This window comes from Vicugna pacos, chromosome 3, assembly GCF_048564905.1.
Source record: "Vicugna pacos chromosome 3, VicPac4, whole genome shotgun sequence".
Lineage (NCBI taxonomy): Eukaryota > Metazoa > Chordata > Mammalia > Artiodactyla > Camelidae > Vicugna > Vicugna pacos.
The window spans coordinates 58219093-58239829 of record NC_132989.1 but is presented as its reverse complement, the minus strand read 5'-3'; the positions used below and the strand labels follow the sequence as shown (position 1 = coordinate 58239829).

General features: G+C 36.6%; 1 protein-coding gene and 1 non-coding gene across 2 annotated transcripts; both read right to left on the bottom strand.

Moving 5' to 3' along the window:
- Positions 1 to 14637: 14637 nt before the first annotated feature.
- On the bottom strand, positions 14638 to 14792 carry LOC116280125 (small nucleolar RNA SNORA62/SNORA6 family). The gene has a single exon (XR_004189459.1). It is a non-coding gene; the product is annotated as a small nucleolar RNA SNORA62/SNORA6 family (small nucleolar RNA).
- A 45-nt stretch (positions 14793 to 14837) lies between these two features.
- LOC102545753 (small ribosomal subunit protein uS2-like) lies at positions 14838 to 15349 on the bottom strand. The gene has a single exon (XM_015244848.2). The coding sequence runs from the start codon at positions 15339 to 15341 to the stop codon at positions 14838 to 14840; it is 504 nt and encodes a 167-aa protein (XP_015100334.2). The 5' UTR covers positions 15342 to 15349.
- Between the last annotated feature and the right edge of the window lie 5388 nt (positions 15350 to 20737).

Here is a 20737-nt window from a genome sequence, read left to right as displayed (position 1 = left end):
CGTGAAATTTGGGATGTATCAACAGCATGTTAGACACAGCACAAAACTGTTCAACAGAATAGAATATGTCCAGGTCAGAAGAATATATCAAAATGATGAACAAAGGCAGGGGGGAAAAAAGATACATTAAAGACTACAAAAAGCATAAAAAATGTTGGACAAATTAAAAAAATACAAGTCTACCATGTGCGTAACTGAACTCCCAGAAGGAGAGGAAAGAGAGAAAAAAATAGGAGATGAGAGGGAAGAGCCAAAATGGCAGAGCAGGACACTTGTAGCTCACACTCTGCCACAAATACACCAACAGTGAAATCCATGGACCCACCCATTCAATCAGGACACCTGCTGAACTTTGACAGAACATCATCTTCTTCAAAAGACAAAACTCACCACAAGTCTGGTAGGAGAAAAGGAAAAAAGAAAGAAGAAAAAGCAAAACAGTGAGGGACCAGTCCCGCAGGGAGGGAGTGGCAAAGGAGGACCAGTGCCGGTTTGCTGAGTCTCCCCCTCTCTAGCAGAGAGGTCAGCAGGACGGAGAGGGAGCCTCCAAGGCTCAGATCTGTACAGAATAGCCCTTGGCTGACAGTTAAATGGGCACAAAATTTCCCCACAACCCTCCGCCCTAGACACGAACTGGCACGTGGGGAATGGGACAGGCTGCCCAAGCTGGGCAGAGGACTGGGGCAGGCTGCACAGAGGCCACCTTGGGGACTGCAGTGTGCTGGCTGTGTGCCATGGCTAGGAGGGTATACAGGTCAGAACAGACTGGCTCCCTCAGAAAATACAAAAAAAAAAAAAAAAAAAAGCAAAGCAACACTGCTGGTGTGCCCTGTGGGGAGAGGCACTGTGGCCTTTGTCTCCACAGACCCATGGCACTATTACCGGCGCGTTCTCAGGAGAAGAGAGGTGGGGCTCAGCCACAGCCACCATATTCTCAGGCTCCCAGGTGAAGGTGGAGTTGAAATCTGAATCCTTACCTAGGGGCTCTGCAAACTCTTCGGCAGGGGTGAGATTTGTTTACAGCCCCAGGAAGAGGGGACTGTTCTGCACCAGGGCCTCTGTGAACTCAGTGTCTCTAAGACAAATGAACGAGGTGCAGAGTTCTGGCACAGAGCAGAGGTAAGGGCTGGTCCGCCATTTTCTGTGAGCCTGCCAGTGGAGCGTGGACCCTATGCAACGCGGGGAGCAGCACTGAACAGGGAGTGACCCAAACACCTACCATGCAGTGCCTGGGCATGGCACCAGGACTTGGCCTCAGGAGCAGGTGCAACCCGCCCGCCTACTATGAGCAGCACAGATCTGGAGTGCCACCAGGGGGCCTCTGGAAACAGCAAGCAGAGTTCACACATCAGAGCAAGAGCAGGAGCAGGAGCGGCTACAACCACAGAACAAAAAAGAGGCCCCGCTTAATAGCCAGGGCAGGCTCTGGCCACACCCTCAACCAAAGGGATAACAGACAAAAGGCACAGAAGGAAGACTTGGCAACCACTCATACTTAAGAAGGACCTCTGGACAAAATTAAGAACGCACAGTCTCCACGGGAACACATCCACCTTTTTTTCCTTTTCTATTTAATTTTCTTTTTTAATTTATAATTTTTTACATTTTTTAATCCCTTTTAAAATTGTCTTTTAAAATATTATTCTTTTAAAATTTGTCACAATTTGATTTTTATTTCTCTTTGTTTTGTTCTTCTGTTATTGATTACACTGCTTTCAAATCTTTTTTCTTCTTTAAAAATTTTTTTTTTTTTAGTTTTGTTTCCACATCCACGTTAGATAAACAAACAAACAAACCCCTTCAGGACCACAGTAGGTAACTGATACTCCATAAGCCATAGTGCCAGAGAGATATAAATGAAGTGAAGAAGCAGAGGAACCACTCCCAATTAAACAACAGAAATCCCCTGAAAGAATGATCAATGAAATAGACCTTGATAATCTACTAGATCATGATTTCAAAAAAGGAATATTAATACTGAAGGAACTAAAAGAAATTGTGAATAGAGACAGAAAATACATCCAAAAGGAAATTGAAACTATAAAGAGGAGCCAACTAAAAATGGAAAACTCATTTTCCGAGATGAGAGCTGAGCTAAAGGCTGTAAAAAGTAGGCTAGATAATGCAGAGTAATGAATAAGTGACCTAGAAGACAGGACAACAGAAGTCACCCAATCAGAACAGCTGAGAGAAAAGCAAAAACCAATGAAAACAATAGAAGGGACATATGGGATAATATAAAGCATATCAACCTATGCATAATAGGGGTCTCAGAAGGAGAAGAAAAAGAAAAGGGGATTGAAAAGGTATTTGAAGAAATCATAACTGAAAACTTCCCAAACCTAGAAAAGGAATCAAATATCCAAGTAAAGGAAGCACAGAGGGTCCCAAACAAGAAGAACCCAAACAGACCCACACCAAGACATATTATAAGTAGGATGGCCAGGATTAAGAATAAAGAAATGATTCTAAAGGCAGCAAGAGAAAAACAAAGAGTGAGTTACAAGGGAACCCCATAAGGTTTTCAGCGGATTTCTCTACACAAACACTACAGGCCAGAAGGGAGTGGCAAGATATAATTCAAAGTCCTGAATGAAAAAAAGATGCAACCTAGGATACTTTATCAAGCAAGGTTATCCTTTAGAATAGAAGGAGAGATAAAGAACTTCACAAACAAAAACTAAAAGAATTTAGCAACACTAAAATAAATATTGAAAGTTCTGCTCTAAATAGAAAAGAAGCAGGATGCTACAGAAAGGAGAAAACCATAATTGGAAAGGCGGTAACTACAATGAATTACAACAGAGCAAACATGAAGTTGTAGAAGAAGACATCTAAATCATTAAGGGTGGGAGAGGGGAGCAAGAAAATACAGAGTTTTGTTTTTGTTGTTGTTGTTGTTCTTGGTAGGATGGGTTTAAGCTTATATTACTATCAATTTAAAACAAACAGATATGGTAATGGGTTAATATACATACAAAACAGGGTAACTACAAGCCAAAAGCTTACAATAGAGTCACAAAAACTAAAAAGAAACCAAGATAACACAAAGGAAAATTATCAAACCACAAAAAGAAAAAGAAAGGAGCAAAGAGGAAATATGAAACAAACTGTAAGACTAAGTTTGAAATGGCAATAAACATACATCTATAATTACCAATAAACAATACTTACCATAATTATAATCAATAATTAACATAAATGTCAATGGACTAAATGCTCCATTCAAAAGATACAGAGTGGCAGACTGGATAATAAAACAAGAATCTACAATATTCTGCATACAAGAGACCCACTTTAGGGAGAAGGACACACATAGATTGAAAGTGAGAGGATGGAAAAAGATATTCCATGCAAATGGAAATAAGAAATCAGGAGTAGCAATACTGATTTCAGACAAAATAGGCTTTAAAACAAAGAAAGATAAAGAAGGACACTATATAATCATTAAAGGAGCAATACAAAATGAGGATATTACAGTCGTTAACATTTATGAACCCAATATAGGAGGACCTAAATACATAAAGCAAATACAGACATACAAGGAGAATCATAGTAGGAGACTTTAACACCCCATTAACATCACTGGACAGATCTTCCAGACAGAAAATTAGTAAGGCAACAGAGAAAATAAATGATACAATTAAACAATTAGACTTGGCTGATATTTTCAGAACATCACATCCCCCAAAATAGAATATACATTCTTTTCAAGTGTACATGGAACATTTTCTAGGATAGATCATGTACTCAGGCACAAAAGAAGCCTCAACAAATTTAAGAAGATAGAAATGATTTTAAGCATCTTTTCAGACCACAATGCCATCTTTTCTGACCACAATGCCATGAAACTAGAAATCACTACAGAAAAGAAAAGGAGAAAAAAATTACTGCATGGAGATGAAACAACATGCTACTAAAAAAAAAAAAAAGGGTCAATGATGAAATCAAAGAAGAAATTAAAAAATACTTTGAGACAAATGACAATTAAAACACAACCACACAGAATCTATGAAATGTAGCAAAAGCAGTCCTAAGAGGTAATCCATAATGATATAGGTTTTTCTCAGAAAAGAATAATCTCAAATGTACAATCTAATCTACCAACCAAAAGAATTAGAAAAAGAAGAGCAAACAAAACCAAAAGTCAACAGAAGGAAAGAAATGATAAAGATCAGGGAGGAAATAAATAAAATAGAGATTAAACAAACAATAGAAAAAATCAATCAAACCAAGAGGTTGTTTGAAAGAGTACATGAAGTTGACAAACCTCTGGCCAAGGTTACAAAGAGAAGAGAAGAGAAAGCACAAATAAGGAAAATAAGAAAGAAAAATGAAGAAATTACAACCAATCCCACAGAAATACAAAATATCATATGAGAATACTATGAACAACTGTATGGAAACAAAACAGATAACCTAAAAGAAATGGACAAATGTCTGGAAACATACAGTCCACCAAGACTGACTCAAGAAGAAATTGACCACTTGAACAGAACAATCACTAGAAATAAAATAGAATTTGCAATAGAAAACCTCCCTACAAATAAAAGTCCAGGACCAGATTGCTTCACTGGGGAATTCTACCAAACATACAAAGAAGAATTCATACTGGTCCTTCTGAAACTATTCCAGAAGATTGAAAAGGAGGGAGTACTCCCAAACTCATTCTATGAAGCCACTATCATCCTGATACCAACATCAGACAAAGACACTATCAGAAAAGAAAGTTACAGACCAATATTCACTAATGAACATAGATGCAAAAATCCTCAACAAAATATTAGCAAACAGAATCCAACAGTACATAAATAAGATCATTTAGCATGATCAAGTGGGGTTCCTCCCAGGAACACAAGGATGGTTCAACATATGGAAATCAATCAATGTGATAAACCACATCCACAAAAGGAAGGACAAAAACCACATGATCATCTCAATGGATGAAGAAAAAGCATTTGGTAAAATTCAACACCCATTTATGATAAAAACCCTTATCAAAGTGGGTATAGAGGGAACATATCTCAACATAATAAAAGCTATTTATGACAAACCTACAGCCAGCATAGTACTCAATGGTGAAAAACTCAAAAGCTTCCCACTCAAATCTGGGACAAGACAAGGCTGCCCACTATCACCACTCCTATTCAACATAGTCTTGGAAATCCTAGCAACAGCAATCAGGCAAGAGAAAGAAATAAAAGGGATTCAAATAGGAAAAGAAGAGGTAAAATTGTCAATATATGCTGATGACATGATACTATATATAGAAAATGCTAAAAGCTCCACACAAAAATTACTAGAGCTAATACAAGAACTCAGCAAAGTAGCAGGATACAAGATTAATGTACAGAAATCAGTTGCATTTCTTTACACTAACAATGAATCAAAAGGAAAAGAAAGTAAAGAAATAATCCCTTTTAAAATAGCACCCAAATTAATAAAATACCTAGGAATAAATCTAACCAAAGAGGGGAAAGACTTATACATGGAGAACTACAAAACATTGATTAAGAAAATTAAAGACGACTTAAAGAAATAGAAAAATATCCCATGCTCCTGGATTGGAAGAATTAATATTGTTAAAATGGCCATACTGCCCAAGGCAATCTATAGATTTAATGCGATCCCTATCAAATTACCTAGGACATATTTCACAGAACTAGAACAAATCATATTGAAATTTATAGGTAATCACAAAAGACCAGAATTGCCAAAGCAATAGTGAAGAAAAAGAAAGAAGCTGGAGGAATAACTCTCCCAGACTTCAGACAATACTACAGAGCTACAGTAATCAAAATGTAGTCAGCATGGTACTGCTACAAAAACAGACGTATGGATCAATGGAACAGAGAGCCCAGAAATGAACCCACAAATTTTTGGTCAATTAATCTTTTACAAAGGAGGCAAGAACATATAATGGAGTAATGACAGTCTCCAGCAAATGGTGTTGGTAAAACGGGACAGCTGCATGTAAATCAATGAAGTTAGAATACCCCATCACACCATACACAAAAATAAACTCAAAATGGATCAAAGACTTAAACATAAGACAAGAGACAACAAATCTCCGAGAAGAAAACATAGGCAAACATTATCTCACATACATCTCAGCAATGTTCTCCTAGAGCAGTCTATACAAGCAATAGAAACAAAAGCAAAAATTAAACTAATTAAACTTAACAAGCTTTTGCACAGCAAAGGAACCATAAGCAAAATAAAACAACAACCTACAGAATGGGAGAAAATATTTGCAAAACATGAAACTGACAAGGGCTTAATTCCCAGAATATATAAATAGCTCATAAGACTTAATAATAAAAAAAATTCAAAAATGGGCAGAAGACCTAAAAAAGCAATACTCCAATGAAGACATGAATGGACAAAAGGCACATCAAAAAAATGCTCAATATTACTAATTATCAGGGAGATGCAAATCAAAACTACAATGAGGTATCATCTCACACCAATCAGAATGGCCATCATTCAAAAGTCCACAAGTGATAAATGCTGGAGAGGGTAAGGGAACTCTCTTACACTGTTGGTGAGAATGCAGTTTGGTGCAGCCATTGTGGGAAACAGTATAGAGATTCCTCAAAAGACTGAAAATAGACTTACCATATGATCTAGCAATCTCACTCCTGGGCATATATCCAAAGGGAACATTAATTTAGAAAGACACCTGCACCCTAATGTTCATAGCAGCACTATTTACAATAGCCAAGACATGGAAACAACCTAAATGTCCGTCGACAGATGACTGGATAAAGAAGCTGTGGTATATTTACACAATGGCATACTACTCAGCCATAAAAATGATAAAATAATGCCATTTGCAGCAACAGGGATGGACCTAGAGAATGTTATTCTAAGTGAAGTCAGTCAGAAAGAGAAAGACAAATACCATATGTTATCACTTATATGTGCAATCTAAAAAAAAAAGACAAAGAACTTATTTACAAAACAGAAACAGACTCAGAGACATAGGAAACAAACTTATGGTTACCATTGGGGAGGGGTTGGGGAAGAGATAAACTGGGAGTTAGAGATTTGGGAAGAGATAAACTGGGAGTTTGAGATTTGCAGATGTGTAATATATATAAAATAGATAAATAAGTTTCTACTGTATAGCACAGGGAACTATATTCAATATCTTGTAGTAGCTGACAGTGAAAAAGAATATGAAAATGAATATATATATGTTCATGTATGACTGAAGCATTGTGCTGTATACCAGAAATTGACACAACATTGTAAACTGACTATACCTCAATTTAAAAAGAGTATTTGAAGAGATATTGGCTGCAAATTTTCCAAAATTTATAAAAGGCACTGACCAATAGATTTAAGAAGTGCTATGAAATCCATGCAGAATAATTACAAAGAAAACTATACAAAAGCACACTATAGGAAGACTACTGAAAAGCAAAGACAACAGAAAATCAATCAGCAACGAGAATGAACTATACTACACAAAAAATATCTATGAATCTAAAAACATATTTTTAAATAGAGAAGGTGAGCAAAAATTTTTATGTACTGCATAATTGTATTTATATAAATTATAAAAATAGATGCCTCCAATCTTTAGTGCTAGAAGTCAGGAAAGAGGACAGTGACTAGAAAGAGGTACAAGTGGCATTTGGGGTCTAGTAAAGTTCTATTTCTTAATCTTGGGGCTGGTTACATATATATGTTCACTTGTCACAAACTCATGATATACATTTATGATATTTTACTTTTCTGTAGCTATTTTATACTTTACTAAAAGTTTACACTTTAAAAAAATGGACACTATAGTAGGAGAATAAAGTCCTAGATCAAGGTGATGCATAGAAAACGAAAATTAACTAAGAATTATTAAGAAACTAAGATCTGGTCCATTGGGGTTGTCTACCTGAAATAATGACTCAAAAACATACAAAAAATGAAATAATCATAATTATTAAATAGTCTTAGGAACTTTTATAATAAACGAATACAACTACCTATAAAGAACATTTTGTTAAAAAAATCTTTAAACCTGACATTTTGATTTCTGGATACTGACAGTACTCTAACTAATGGCAATGAAGAACAAACTTTTGAGTCAAGTAAGAATTGTAAGGTGTAATGTCCTGTCCAAGAAACCAAAAGAAAGCAAACAAAATAATCATCTTGTTTCTTAAAGTAATAAATATACACAATTTTATCATTTTGTACATAGTGTTGCCAACTGTATAATTTTCTAGTTGACTTCCTTCTTTTCAGTCTTGATTGTTTGACAATTTTTAGATAATAGTATTAGAATTTAAGTGAAAATAGAAGACAAAATGTGAAATGCATGAGTCGGGGGGTGTATATATTTAGGCATAGAATTAAGATGTAAATTTTTGTCAAAGTATATAATTCTAGCTCACTTGTGAGGATTACAGATCTGCTACATGATAAGAGATGTGACAGAAAAGCTGGTTCAGTAGCAATAATAGTAGGTGACATATTAGCAATATAACTAAGTGCCAACCAAAGTCTTTCACAGTTACTATGCCAGGATTAAAATAGAAATCAGACACATGTTTCTATCAGATGTGGGTTCATTGGTAAGATGCAGCTGTTGCCATCAGTACAAAAATTGAAGATAAATGGATTCATACTTTAAGATGTTATAGCATCTTCTGATCATCTAAATTCAGGTTATGCTTGAAATAACATGAAGCACCAAACAATGATATGTTAAGTGATTTCAAACACCTTGCCACGTAGTGATTCTCAAAGCACATATCAAAAGTCTCCGCATAATGGTTTATATTCAGTTCAACTAGGTCTTACTAAGTACCGTGGAAAAGACTGAAAGTTGCCTCTCAATATCCATTCGCCCCTTCTTTTTTAACAATGGAATCCCGATTTTTGATGGGCTGCCACGCACCCAGTTCAAAAACTGCATTTCCCAGCTTCCTTTGCAGATGCAGCTATGTGACTGCGTCAGTAAGATTAAAAGTAAGTAGTATATACCTGAAGACGAAGGAGGTATCCTTTATCCCTTCTTCCCTTATCCTGCTTTCTAGAACACATACATGATGCCAGGATTTCCACTAGTCAACTTGGATTCTATGGGCACACCCTAGGAATGATAAAAGGGGTGACCTAAAAGGAACTCGTACCTGAGGTAGCTTTGAAGCTGCCAGTCCAGCCCTGTTCTGCCAACTTCAGGGAATTTTAAACACTAGAGAAAAATTAACTTTTTTAGCTCACAGTTACTTAGAAGACATATAAAGTGCAGCTAAACCCAAATCTGATACAAATCCATGCTAAATAGAAGTGGTGTGTGCTTCCTGGTGCAAAGACCATAACAGGGAAATAGAGCTCACCTTTGCACAGTGGAGGAAACCTTAGAATTTAACGTGTGTGGAAACATAGGAATTGTTCATGCTGTTCTTCAGTAAGTGAAAAATGATACTTTGGTCAGAAGTGCAATTTAATCATATCTTTCTGATCTAATTTAAGGAAGGTAATTTAGATCTATTATCTGCCATAATTAAGAAGTCAAATGAAGATTAACACTAAGTCAAGATCTCATTGGGAACAATATGTAGACCACCCTATAGAATACACTAGACATTTGAAGAGTGAACTCAGATAATCACTTTCACTCATTAAATGTATTCAGGGCTCTGAGTTATGTCGGTTGCATGATCACTGTAGTGTAATCTAATGATAACATAGAGATAAACCTAATCAGTTGCGGACAATACAAAATACCAAACCAAACCAGTCATTCATGTGATTACATAAACCTGGATTTAAGATTCACTTAAAATAACAAAGGCTTAGAACTATGATCCTTTTATTGAAATCACCACCAGAACTATAAGGTATCCTCTGCTTTCTGGCTGTACTGAGTAGTCATTAGAAAGCAGAAGTCAACTCCAAGATATAAGAAAAAACGCCCTAGAGTTCTGAGATCCATGCATAATTGCCGTTGGCTCCTGATCCTGTGAAAACAATCCTTCTGAGTTTGTTTTACAATGAAAAGTAGTAGGAAACACTTCCTATTCATATAGCTTTAAGACACTAAATCCAGTATGACTTGAGAGTTATTCTGTAACCATAGCACTTAAAAGCTTGTTTTAGTGAAAGAAATGAAGAATAGTTCCACATATATAAAATCATGCTACCACAGAAAAATCCCTGCTTAGGAGCCTCATTCTTTAGATGTTCATTCCCCCTAGAAATCTTCAAACATATCCAAAACATGTGTAAGTCAGCACAGGAATAACACTTCAAACATTTACATTTACTATGGGCACCCACATTTTGCCTAGAAATTTACTCTAGACTTCCCCACTCTCTAACTCTGATAGAAACGGTCTTGGGTCCCTGGTTTCAGTGCCCACTATTGATTCAATGTCTCTGATCTGTTGTGCATCCACAGAGTCTTCTCAACTCCTCCCATAAGGAGATTGAGTCTATTTCCTCACCCACTGAACTGGAGCTAGTTTTATGACTTGCTTAATGAATAAAACATGACAGAACTGAGTTTGTACAAGTACTGGACCCTGGGCCGCAAGTCTTCGCCCTCTAACAATGCTGCCCTAAGACTGCCATGTAAGGAACCAATCTAGACTCCCATAGGATAATGGTCCGTGAAGAACTAAGGTTCCCCAGCCATCAGCCTACAGTATTTACCATCTTGGACATTCTTGCCCATCAGATTCTCCAGTGAAATATAATCATCTAAGAAACCAAGAGGCAAAACCAGCAATGGAATTTCCCAAATTCACGTTGGACAGTAAATTGATACTGCTTTAAGCCACAGAATTTGAGGTTGGCTTGTTGTGAACAATAGCCAATTTATATAATGCCTAATCTTCTTCTCAGAGGACCCCTGGATGGATGACCTGTTTTGGACCACCTATCTGAGTTTTTTCGAGTTTCTACTATTAAAACACCACTGGAAGAGCACTTTTCTTTCTCATTTTCATGGTCTGCAGCCATGGTAAAGATAACCAATCTCTGAATGGCCAGTCCCTCTGCTCCACCCAGACCTTGTCACTCTGCCCTATTTATTATGTACCTCCTTATCCAGGATGCCACAGACCTGGTCTGCTCTGTCTATATGGCAGAATGGAATCTTTTCCTATCAGTCAGATTCAACCAGTAAGTTTCCTTTTTGATTCTTCAAAAAAAAAATTAATTCTGAACTTGAAAATGGCCATAGAAAGATGAATAAATAAGAACAAATTCACACCTTAAATGACAGAGAATTTATTAAATAGGCAATTTAAGGATAAATATATAATGTAATATACACTGGCTTACATACTACAAACCATAAAATCTTGAGCACATGTGTCCTGTGGTTCAGGGGCTAACTACCAAGCTTTCTTCATCTGGGTATTGGTGAAGTCTTTAAACTTAGGTCCCCAAATACATAAGTCCATATTTTCCTTTAAACTGCACAGGATTGGTTTTACCCCCTAAATATATTTTAATCTTCTAGTTGTCAAACTGACTTGCTAATTGCCAAATCAGCCTGGTCTATCAGTATTTGTTCAGTGCCTAGTATCAGTTGCACACAGATCATCAACCAAGAAACCAAGAAACCATAAACATTTATGAACCTAAATACTGGTGAAGATATCCATGTAATTACAGTGAGTGTTCCTATAATGTGCTAGGATTTCTGAAAAGTTTCATTAAAAATGGCATTCATGAAGTGCCTGATCCTTTCTTCCTTAATTGTTACTTTTTATTTATAATCAAGTGCCCTCAGATTTGGTTCAAAGCATTTCACTAACTTCCCTACTAAGGTTTTGTTACATAACCACTTATGCCCATTACAGACTATTTGGAGTCTCACAGGTATCAGCTGCTTCCTCTAACTAACTAATTGTCCACCATTCCAAATTAAACTGTTTAACCATTGTTAAGTTTTTGTGAATTCCAGTGTATATCTAAGGAAAGTTAACAATATTTTTGATAGACTTCTCTTCTGTAAGTAAATCCTTAAATATTTTCTCCTTTCACGGAGTTCAGAGAATATATTCCACTATCTGTTTACTAGAGAATCATGTAGAATAATTTGTATTTTAACACAATTCTTTGGCCAAAATGAAGCCCAAGTAATATGCAAAGTCTAGAAATACAATGATATTTTTACCAAAATAGCCCAGATTTTTTGTGTTCAGTAATGGAAAGACAAAATTAGACCCTTCTGCAAACCTCCATTCTGCACATCTGGGCCAATTTAACAATCAATGCTGCCCCACTTGTTAAGTTAATTCCTATTTCTCATCAAGGGGAGGATATTATGCCTACTCTAGGGTAATGGCAGGGTAATTCTACTTAAAGTCAGACTTACTGACTTTTATAGTTAATAGGGTTCTGGAATCCAGTTTCCACTGTAGGAGTGAGAGGTGCCCCGCACCAACAAGCAGTTCTGACACCAGCTGAGAACCCTACAGTTAAGCTCAGTTCTGACACTACTGGGAGATAAAGTTAGATTCCAGGTTGAGGGCTCAGACCGACAAAACTGCTCTCCCCCCTACCCCTGACCACCTCCGCCGCCCTCCACCCCACACACGCCCTTCAAACGCCAGTCTCATGTCCAGGTTGTTCCCTGCACTTTTGACCAACTGGCTGTAAGTTAGAGATTCCCACAAGCCCCCACCCAGCCCTCGGGTTTGATTAACTTGCTGGAGTGGTCAAAGGACTCAGAAAACCCACTTACTTACTAGATTACTGGTTTCTTGCAGGATACAGCTCAGGAACAGCCGGCTGAAGAGACGTGTAGGGCAAGGCAGGGAGAAAGGGCTCGGCGCGCCCTCGCCCTCTCCAGGGCACGCCATTTCCCCACCACCTCCACCACCGCGCAAACCGTCCGAACCCGCCCCTTCCGGGTTTCCGTGGTAGCTTTGTGGCACAGGCATGATTGATTACATCGTTAGCCAGTGGTGATTGGTTCAACCTCCAGCCCCTTTGCCTCTCTGCGGAAATCGGGGGGTGGGACCGAAAGGCCTGCTCTTCTATTCCTGATTGGTTCGTCTGTCAAACAGTCCTCTTAGGTGCTTTCCGAAAGTTACCTCCTTAACATAAACCTAGTTGCGGTGCTAAAGGGCTTGTTATAAATAACAAGACTTTGGCTTTATGCTTCTGAAGCGTTTTCAGGAACTGAGGACCAGAGACGAAATATTCTACCCAAAAATGCCCCTATTACTCTCATCACTCAGGAAATTCTAAGAGTTCGGGGAGCTGTGAGCCAGGAACTATGGACAAAGATCAAACATGTATGAGAAATATGCATCTGGACATCTGAATGATTAAATACATATTTCTTATAAATCATAACATTGCATTATTGTAATTTGTAACGCAGATTTAATCACTGGCCTCGGGACATTTTTCTACGCCTAATATTTTACCTTGTTCTTAAGTTCTAGAAATGGTACCTCCCTGGAATTCTGTGTCCTCTGAGAACTAAGATCTGTCTTACTCCTTTTCAGTCCTTTGAGGGACTAGGGCAGGGGTCTCAAACTCAAATTCCCACAGAAGCCAGCAAGAAACATAGTAAGATTGGCAAGAGGCAAGTAGAAGGGAATGTTGAGGCTTGCATGTCCCATGTAAAAAGGACAGCTGCTAAGCTGTGACAGATTGTTGCCGTATAGGAAAACGGAATCTGTTATTTTCTTATCTTCCAGTTATTTTTTAAAAATCTGAAATCCATGTTTTTCTGAGAAATTTCCCAAAGCTTTAAATATTGGCAAATAATGTAATAATAACAATTTCATTACTGTTCGCACACTCACACACACGCACACACACCCCTGTGGGCAAAATCTGCCTCAGGGCTCCATTTTGCAAATTCGGGTTTTGAGCTTTGTCTCAAAAACCTCAGCTATTCTGACAAATGGGAAATCTTTAAATGAATAAAAATATTAACAATAGAAAACCTTTCTTTACAGAAATGTAGAGGTGTTTTCTAGTTAGCAAAGAAAAGACTCTTAAAAAATGATACAGAGCATTCTGGAGTGGCAGCAGGGCTGAGAGCTGGGAGTGCGGGCTCTGGAAACACTGCCCACTTCTAAGTCCTGGTTCTGCTGCCCATTAGCCACGTGACTTTGGGCGAATTATTTAAATCTTCTGTGCCTCAGTTTCTTTGTTTTAAAGTTGAGGTGATCATGAAAATAGTAGTGCCCACCTCATAGTACTATGAGAGTTACATAAGCTACTTTTTGTGAATCTCTTTAATCAGTGACTCGCATATAGTAACTGCTATACATATGTTTGTTGAATAAATACATTTCATGTAAATGTATTGTCTTTGAAACATTTTTGTGCCAAAAAGGTAGGATGAACAAGATTATCCCTGGTTAAGTTGCCTGAAAAGTCCTATAGGGACCAGTTAAGAAGTGTAAGTCCATCAACCAGATCGCTGGGGGGAAACTTACAGTGTGAGGAGAATGTCATGTCACAAGGAGCCTCTGCAGAGACACTTAAAATTATTCTGCGTTTTTTTCTCCCTTGTTAAGATGGTGGCTAGGATTGTTCAGAAAAAATTAGGCTATCAGCCAATAATTTCTTACTGCCAACACAAGGAAAGTTTCTATGGCATGAAAGTGAATAGAATTAATCTAAGTTAGTTAGTTAGTTAGTTATTTCACTCGTAGCAAGTATTACTATCAAACTCCACTCACTGGGCCAGAGAATCCTGTGGTGTTAAGCGAAAAAATTGCCCCTCATGTAGCACACTACCTACATATATGTGCTCATCGGCCAGCCAGAGGGCTCAACTCCAAGCTCTAACAATGTGCAGAGGAGTGCCTGTTTCTAGAGCACTTATTCTCAAGCTCTAGTTCAGATCATAAAACTGTTACCTTGTTGTTTCTCCGGATGGCAATGTCCACGTAGTGCAGAAGGGAGTCTGTGTTACACTGAGCAATCGTAGGCAGGTTAACGTAATATGCCTCTATGAGAGGCTGGTGGTCAGCCCTGGGATCAGTAACCACCAGAAGCCTCGGCTCCCGGAAAGCTGCCTGGATCTGGGTAGTGAAGGTTCCAGGCGTGAAGCGGCCAGTAATGGGAGTAGCTCTAGTGGCACCAGCAAACTTCAGCACAGCTCGCTGGCCAGTATTCCTGGAGGATGTGACACTGACATCAGCTGGGTTTTCAATGGCACGAGCTGCCAACAGAAGCTTCTCCCAGGTTCTTTTCAGATTTGTGATGTAGATGCCATCATTTTTCCTTTTGTAGATACACTGCTCCATTTTGAAATCAAGGTTGGTGCCACCTAAGTGAGTTCCTGCTGCAAGGAATTTGAGGACATCCTCCTCCTTCATTTGCAGGACATCAGGGGCTCCGGACATTGTGAAAGTTTCCCTTTAAGTTACAATGGAAATCCAGAGCAACACCGTATGGACCCCTGTCTGGGTAGCGCTGAAAAGAAGATGACCTTTAAAAAGAAACTAGAACTTCATCTAAATTAACAAGAGAAATACATTCACAAAGTAGGTTTTACCTTATCTTAGAAGCAGTCAATCTTTGAATCTGTAGAGTAGTTGTGTCAGTGAGTAAGGAACAGGAGAAATGATCTCCTTTCAGATGTCTGTGTACTGTCAATATAGTCACAAGTGAAAAATAAGCTATGTCAGAGATGAGAATCCATAAAGCACAGGGGGGCCTCCCATGGCTGGTGACATCATCAGGAGAAGGTGTTACATGGAAATGACTCATTCTTGCTGTCAGTTTTCATTTCCCAGATTCACCCTTGATGGAATCAATACATGAAGTTTCCTAGGCAGATTGGAAATAGACATCATATCTGGCCTTTGTTGGACAAGTGTTCTAGGTTATTGAAAAGAACTTACTGAGAAGTGTGTTTTACTATATATAGGATTTGGCTAGGATTCAGTGGATCTCAGCAGGAGAGTAGTTTTGCTCCCCAAGGAACATTTTGGTTGTCACACGTGAGTGGGAAGGTGCTTTGGCATCTAAAGGGAGGAAACCAGGGATGAGGCCATGCATCCTACAATGCACAGCACAGCCCCCAAAACAAAGAATCTAACCCCTAAATGTCAATAATGCCAAAGGTGAGAAACTCTGAAGTGAAGCAGAGTGATGTCCAGTCCTCTATTTTGGGCTAAATTAAAGAGCCAAAAAGTGTATTTTAACAGAGTTCCACTACATAATACTGATAATTTGGATTATACAGTGTGGTATGAAGCAAAGAACATGATTATAGTTTCTGGCAAAACTGGTTTAAATCTTACCTCCTCCATTTTTTAACTATGTGAGCTTGGACCCCTCTATATGCCTCGGTTTTCTCATCTGTAAAATCAAGATATTAGTAATACCTATGTCATGGAATAATTGTGAGAATCAACAAGTCCTTATGTACAAACTACCTAGCACAGTGGCTGGCCCATAGGAAGCGCTACATGAATGTCAGCTGAAGCTAAGTGAATGATGAAATGATGAATAAATGAAACAGATGTAAAATGCCTAACCTCCTATTGTCAGTTCCTCCTCTTTTAACCTTATTGTTGAAATAAGAAATATGATATTGATTTTAGTCTGAGCAAGGAGCGTAATCATTTTATAATACTGCATCTGCTCTTCAGTGCTTTCCATTGAATTCCAGTCTAGTTCATCTCTACAATTTACACAGCACGAAGCAGTGCAAAGATACATAGCATGATTCCCATGTCTTCTCCCTAGTTGAGACATTCCTAACTGTTGAAAATTAAAGTTGATTTTATATTGATTATTTCAAGCTTTTGTTTCTTTTCACTATGGCTCTAATTCAAGAAAGGGTCAAATAACATAATAGCTGTTGACAATGTTCTGATATATTTGCAGAGTATTTTTTAATGGAAAGACCTTGAGCTCCATAATATATAGAAATGTGTATGTAATTTTCCAAATTGGTTTTTAAATTGTATTGTCCTAGAATTTCTACTTTTTTCTGTCTTTCACCTTTTCCCAGTATTTTCTCAATAAAGGCTTATTAGATACTTCAGAATATCTTCACTTTTCTGAAGGCTGAAATAAGAATTAAAAAGTGTAGTGAAATATTCAGCCATCGTGATGTTTTTGGTAGGGTTCTGTTCTTTTTATTTGGGGGCTTTACATGCATTGGGAATAAAAAATCTGTTTACTCTGCTGGAGAAATTAGGCTCTGAAGAGATTGTGTTAGTTCTCTTTGTTTATGATGATTTGTTAGCTCTCAACTGCAGAAATAATTTTGTTGTTTACATTAATCTATGGTGGCAGTATTAACTTCACATCATACATAAATATAATTATTGATCATTACCAGATGTAATTCAGTGTTAGAATTACAGATTTACATAATTGTGCTATTAAGTATAAACTTGAACTTCATATCTGGGGTCACAAATAACTGGAGGCAGTAGAAATGGAAAATTCTGATTACATGTCATTCATATTTTAATACACGCTGTTGCAATTTTGATCAGTGTTAATGTAAATATTTTTATGTACTTCAAAGCAATGAGATGCTAATGGGTGGAAATTACAGCAATATTGATCTAGCTAATAAAATGTAATACATTAGTAAGAAAGGATATTTATTATATGCTTCAAATGTTACTATACATTATCTGCCTAAGGAATTGAGCTCCATCACAGATGAAGAAAGATTTTTGAACCAAACACTATAAGCTTCTCATTCACAATCATGATTTTTCTGCTCTGTGTCTTTTATACAGGTTTCAAAAAGGGCAATTCCACTTCAGTGACATTCTAATATTCTCTCTTGATATAATTAGTACATGAAAAACATTCTATGAAAATCAATCAACAAAGTCGACTGGTTTAGAAATATTCTTTAAGATGCTGCATATGTCTGTATTGTTTAAGTCTCAGAACATGCATTGTATGTAAACCATGCAGTGAGACCTAAATTCTAATCTTTGAAATTCAATGAGCTAAAACATTTCACAAACACGAATACTTGCAAGCAAACTTTCAAATAAAGCAACTTGGGCTATGATATCAAAAACTCAGTCAACTACTAACATTTTAACACTAAATTGAGACTTTTAGAACTATCTTTTTGGGCATTTATATAATTAAAATTGGAAAGGATTGTAAATATTGCTATTTTTGTCTTATTTTACTAATTCTTGTATGTTATTGAGTTGTATGAGATTGCCATTTTTTGTGGGTCAAAACTGATCAAATGTCAGCAATTTCACATGGTCCATCCCAACTGTATGTGCATCTTTTCATCTGTCTATCTGTCTGTCTACCTATCTATATCAATCTACCTTTCTAAATACTTTTTTCAAAGTAAAGATAATATATACTCATGGACCAAATTCTAAAATATACTAAAGGTAAAAATAAAATACAAAAATGTCCCATTTCTCTCTTATCCTTAATTAGTACTTATGCCCTAATTCAATTTTTAAGTTATGATTTATTTATTTGTAAAAATGGTGTTATATAAATGACTCTTATTCCACAACTTTCTTTTATGTAACCTTTAAACAATTTTTAAATTATGGTAAAAGCATGTAACATAGAACATCTTAAACATTCTTAAGCAAAGATCTCAATAGTAAGTACATTCACATTGTTATGCATTCAATCTCCAGAACTCTTTCTATCTTGCAAAACAGAAACTCTATATTCATTAAACAATTCTCCATTTCTCCATCTCCCCAGTGTCTGGCAACCATATTTCTACTTTATGTCTCTATGAATTTGACTATTTTAGGCATATCATATGAGTGGAATCATATAGTGTTTGTCTTATTTTAGCTAACTTATTTCATTTCGCATAATGACCTCAAGTTTCATCCATATTATAACATATGTCAATTTCCTTCCTTTTGATGGCTAAATAATATTCCATCATATGAATGTACTACATTTTTTTAATTCACTGATCCATCATTGGACACTTTGATTGCTTCCACCTTTTAGCTGTTGTGGATAATGCTGCAATGAATATGAGTGAGCAACTATATCTTGGAGACCCTGCTTTCAATTATAATGGGTAGTACCTAGAATTGGAATTGTTGGATCTTACAGTGAATCTATTTTTAATTTTTTGAGGAACAGTCATACTATTTTTCATAGCAGCTGCACCACTTTATATTCACACCAACAGTGCACCAGCATTCCAATTTCCCCACATCCTCACCAAAATTTGATAGTTTCTGTTTTTGTTTTGTTCTTTATAGTAGAGTTCCTAATGGATATGAGGTAGTATTTTATCAGGTATTTCCCTCATGATTGGTGATGTTGAGCCTCTTTTCATGTACTTTTTGGCCATTTGTTTGTCTTCCTTTGGGAAATATCTATTGAAACCTTTATCCACTTTTTAAAATTATTTGGATTTTTGTTGTTGTTGGGTTTTAGAAGTTATCTATATATTCTAAGTATTAGTCACTTATCAGATGTATGATTTGCAAATATTTTCTTCCAATCTGTAGATTGCATTTTCACTCTGTTCATTGTGTCTTTCAATGCACAGAAGTTTTAAATTTTGATGTCCAATTTATCTAATTTTACTTTTGTTGCTTATGCTTTTGGTACCATATCCAAGAAATCATTGCTAAATCCAATGAAGTTCCCCTCACCATGTTTTATTCTGAGTTTTATAGTTTTAGTTTTTTCATTTAAGTTTTTGATCCATTTTGAGTTAATTTTTGCACACGATGTAAGTTGAAGATCTAACTTTATTCTTTTTCATGTGGATATGCAATTTTTCCAACATCATTTATTTTTAAAATTGCTCTCTCTCCATTGAATGGTTTTGGCACTCTTGTCAAATATCATTTGACCATATGTGCAAAGCTTTTCTGGGCTTAAAATTCTATTCAACTGGTCAGTATGTCTATCTTTATGCCAGTTCTGTACTGTTTTGATTACTGTATCTCAGCAAAAAGTTTTAGAATCTGGACATGTGAGACCTTCAAGTTTGTTCTTTTAAAGATTATTTTGGCTATTCAGGGTCTCTTGAGATTCCATATAAATTTTAGGGTGGAGTTTTTTATTTCTGAAAAGAGTGCCATTGAGATTTTGATAAGGATTGTATTAAAGCTGTAGATCACTTTCGTATTGTTGACATCTTAACAATACTAATTTTTGCAAGTCATGACCTTGAGATGTCTTTCCATTTATTTGTATCTTTATTAATTTCTTTTAAAATACATTTTTTACTTTTCAGTGTACAAGTCTTTTGCCTCCTTGATTAAGTTTATTTCTAAGTATTTCATTCTTTTTGAGAAAATTGAAAATAAAATTATTTTGTTAGTTTTCTTTTCATATTGTTTATTGTTAGTAGATAGAAATGCAACTGATTGTTATGTGTTGGTTAATATCCTGCAACTTAACAGAATTTGCTTATTAGTTCTCACAGATTTTTTTCTTGTGCACTCTTTAATGTTTTCTAAATATAAAATCTGTGAACAAAGATAATTTTACTTCTTCCTTTCCAATTTGGGTAACTTTTATTTTTCTTGCCTAACTTCTCTGGCTTGGACATCCAATACTACATTAAATAGAAGTAGTGAAAGTGAGCATCCTCATCTTCTTCCTGAGCTTAATGAAAAACGATTATGTCTTTTATCATTGAATATGATGTTAGTTGTGGGCTGTTCACATATGACTTTTATTATATTGAGGTAGTTTCCTTCTGTAGCTTATTTGTTGAGCATTTTTATCACAAAGGGGTGTTGGATTTTGTCAAATGCTTTTTCTGCATCAAAAGGGATGATCATGTGCTGTC

Excerpts from the sequence above, each read along its gene's own strand:
- LOC102545753 (XM_015244848.2), bottom strand. The coding sequence starts at position 15,341 with ATGTCCGGAGCCCCTGATGTCCTGCAAATGAAGGAGGAGGATGTCCTC.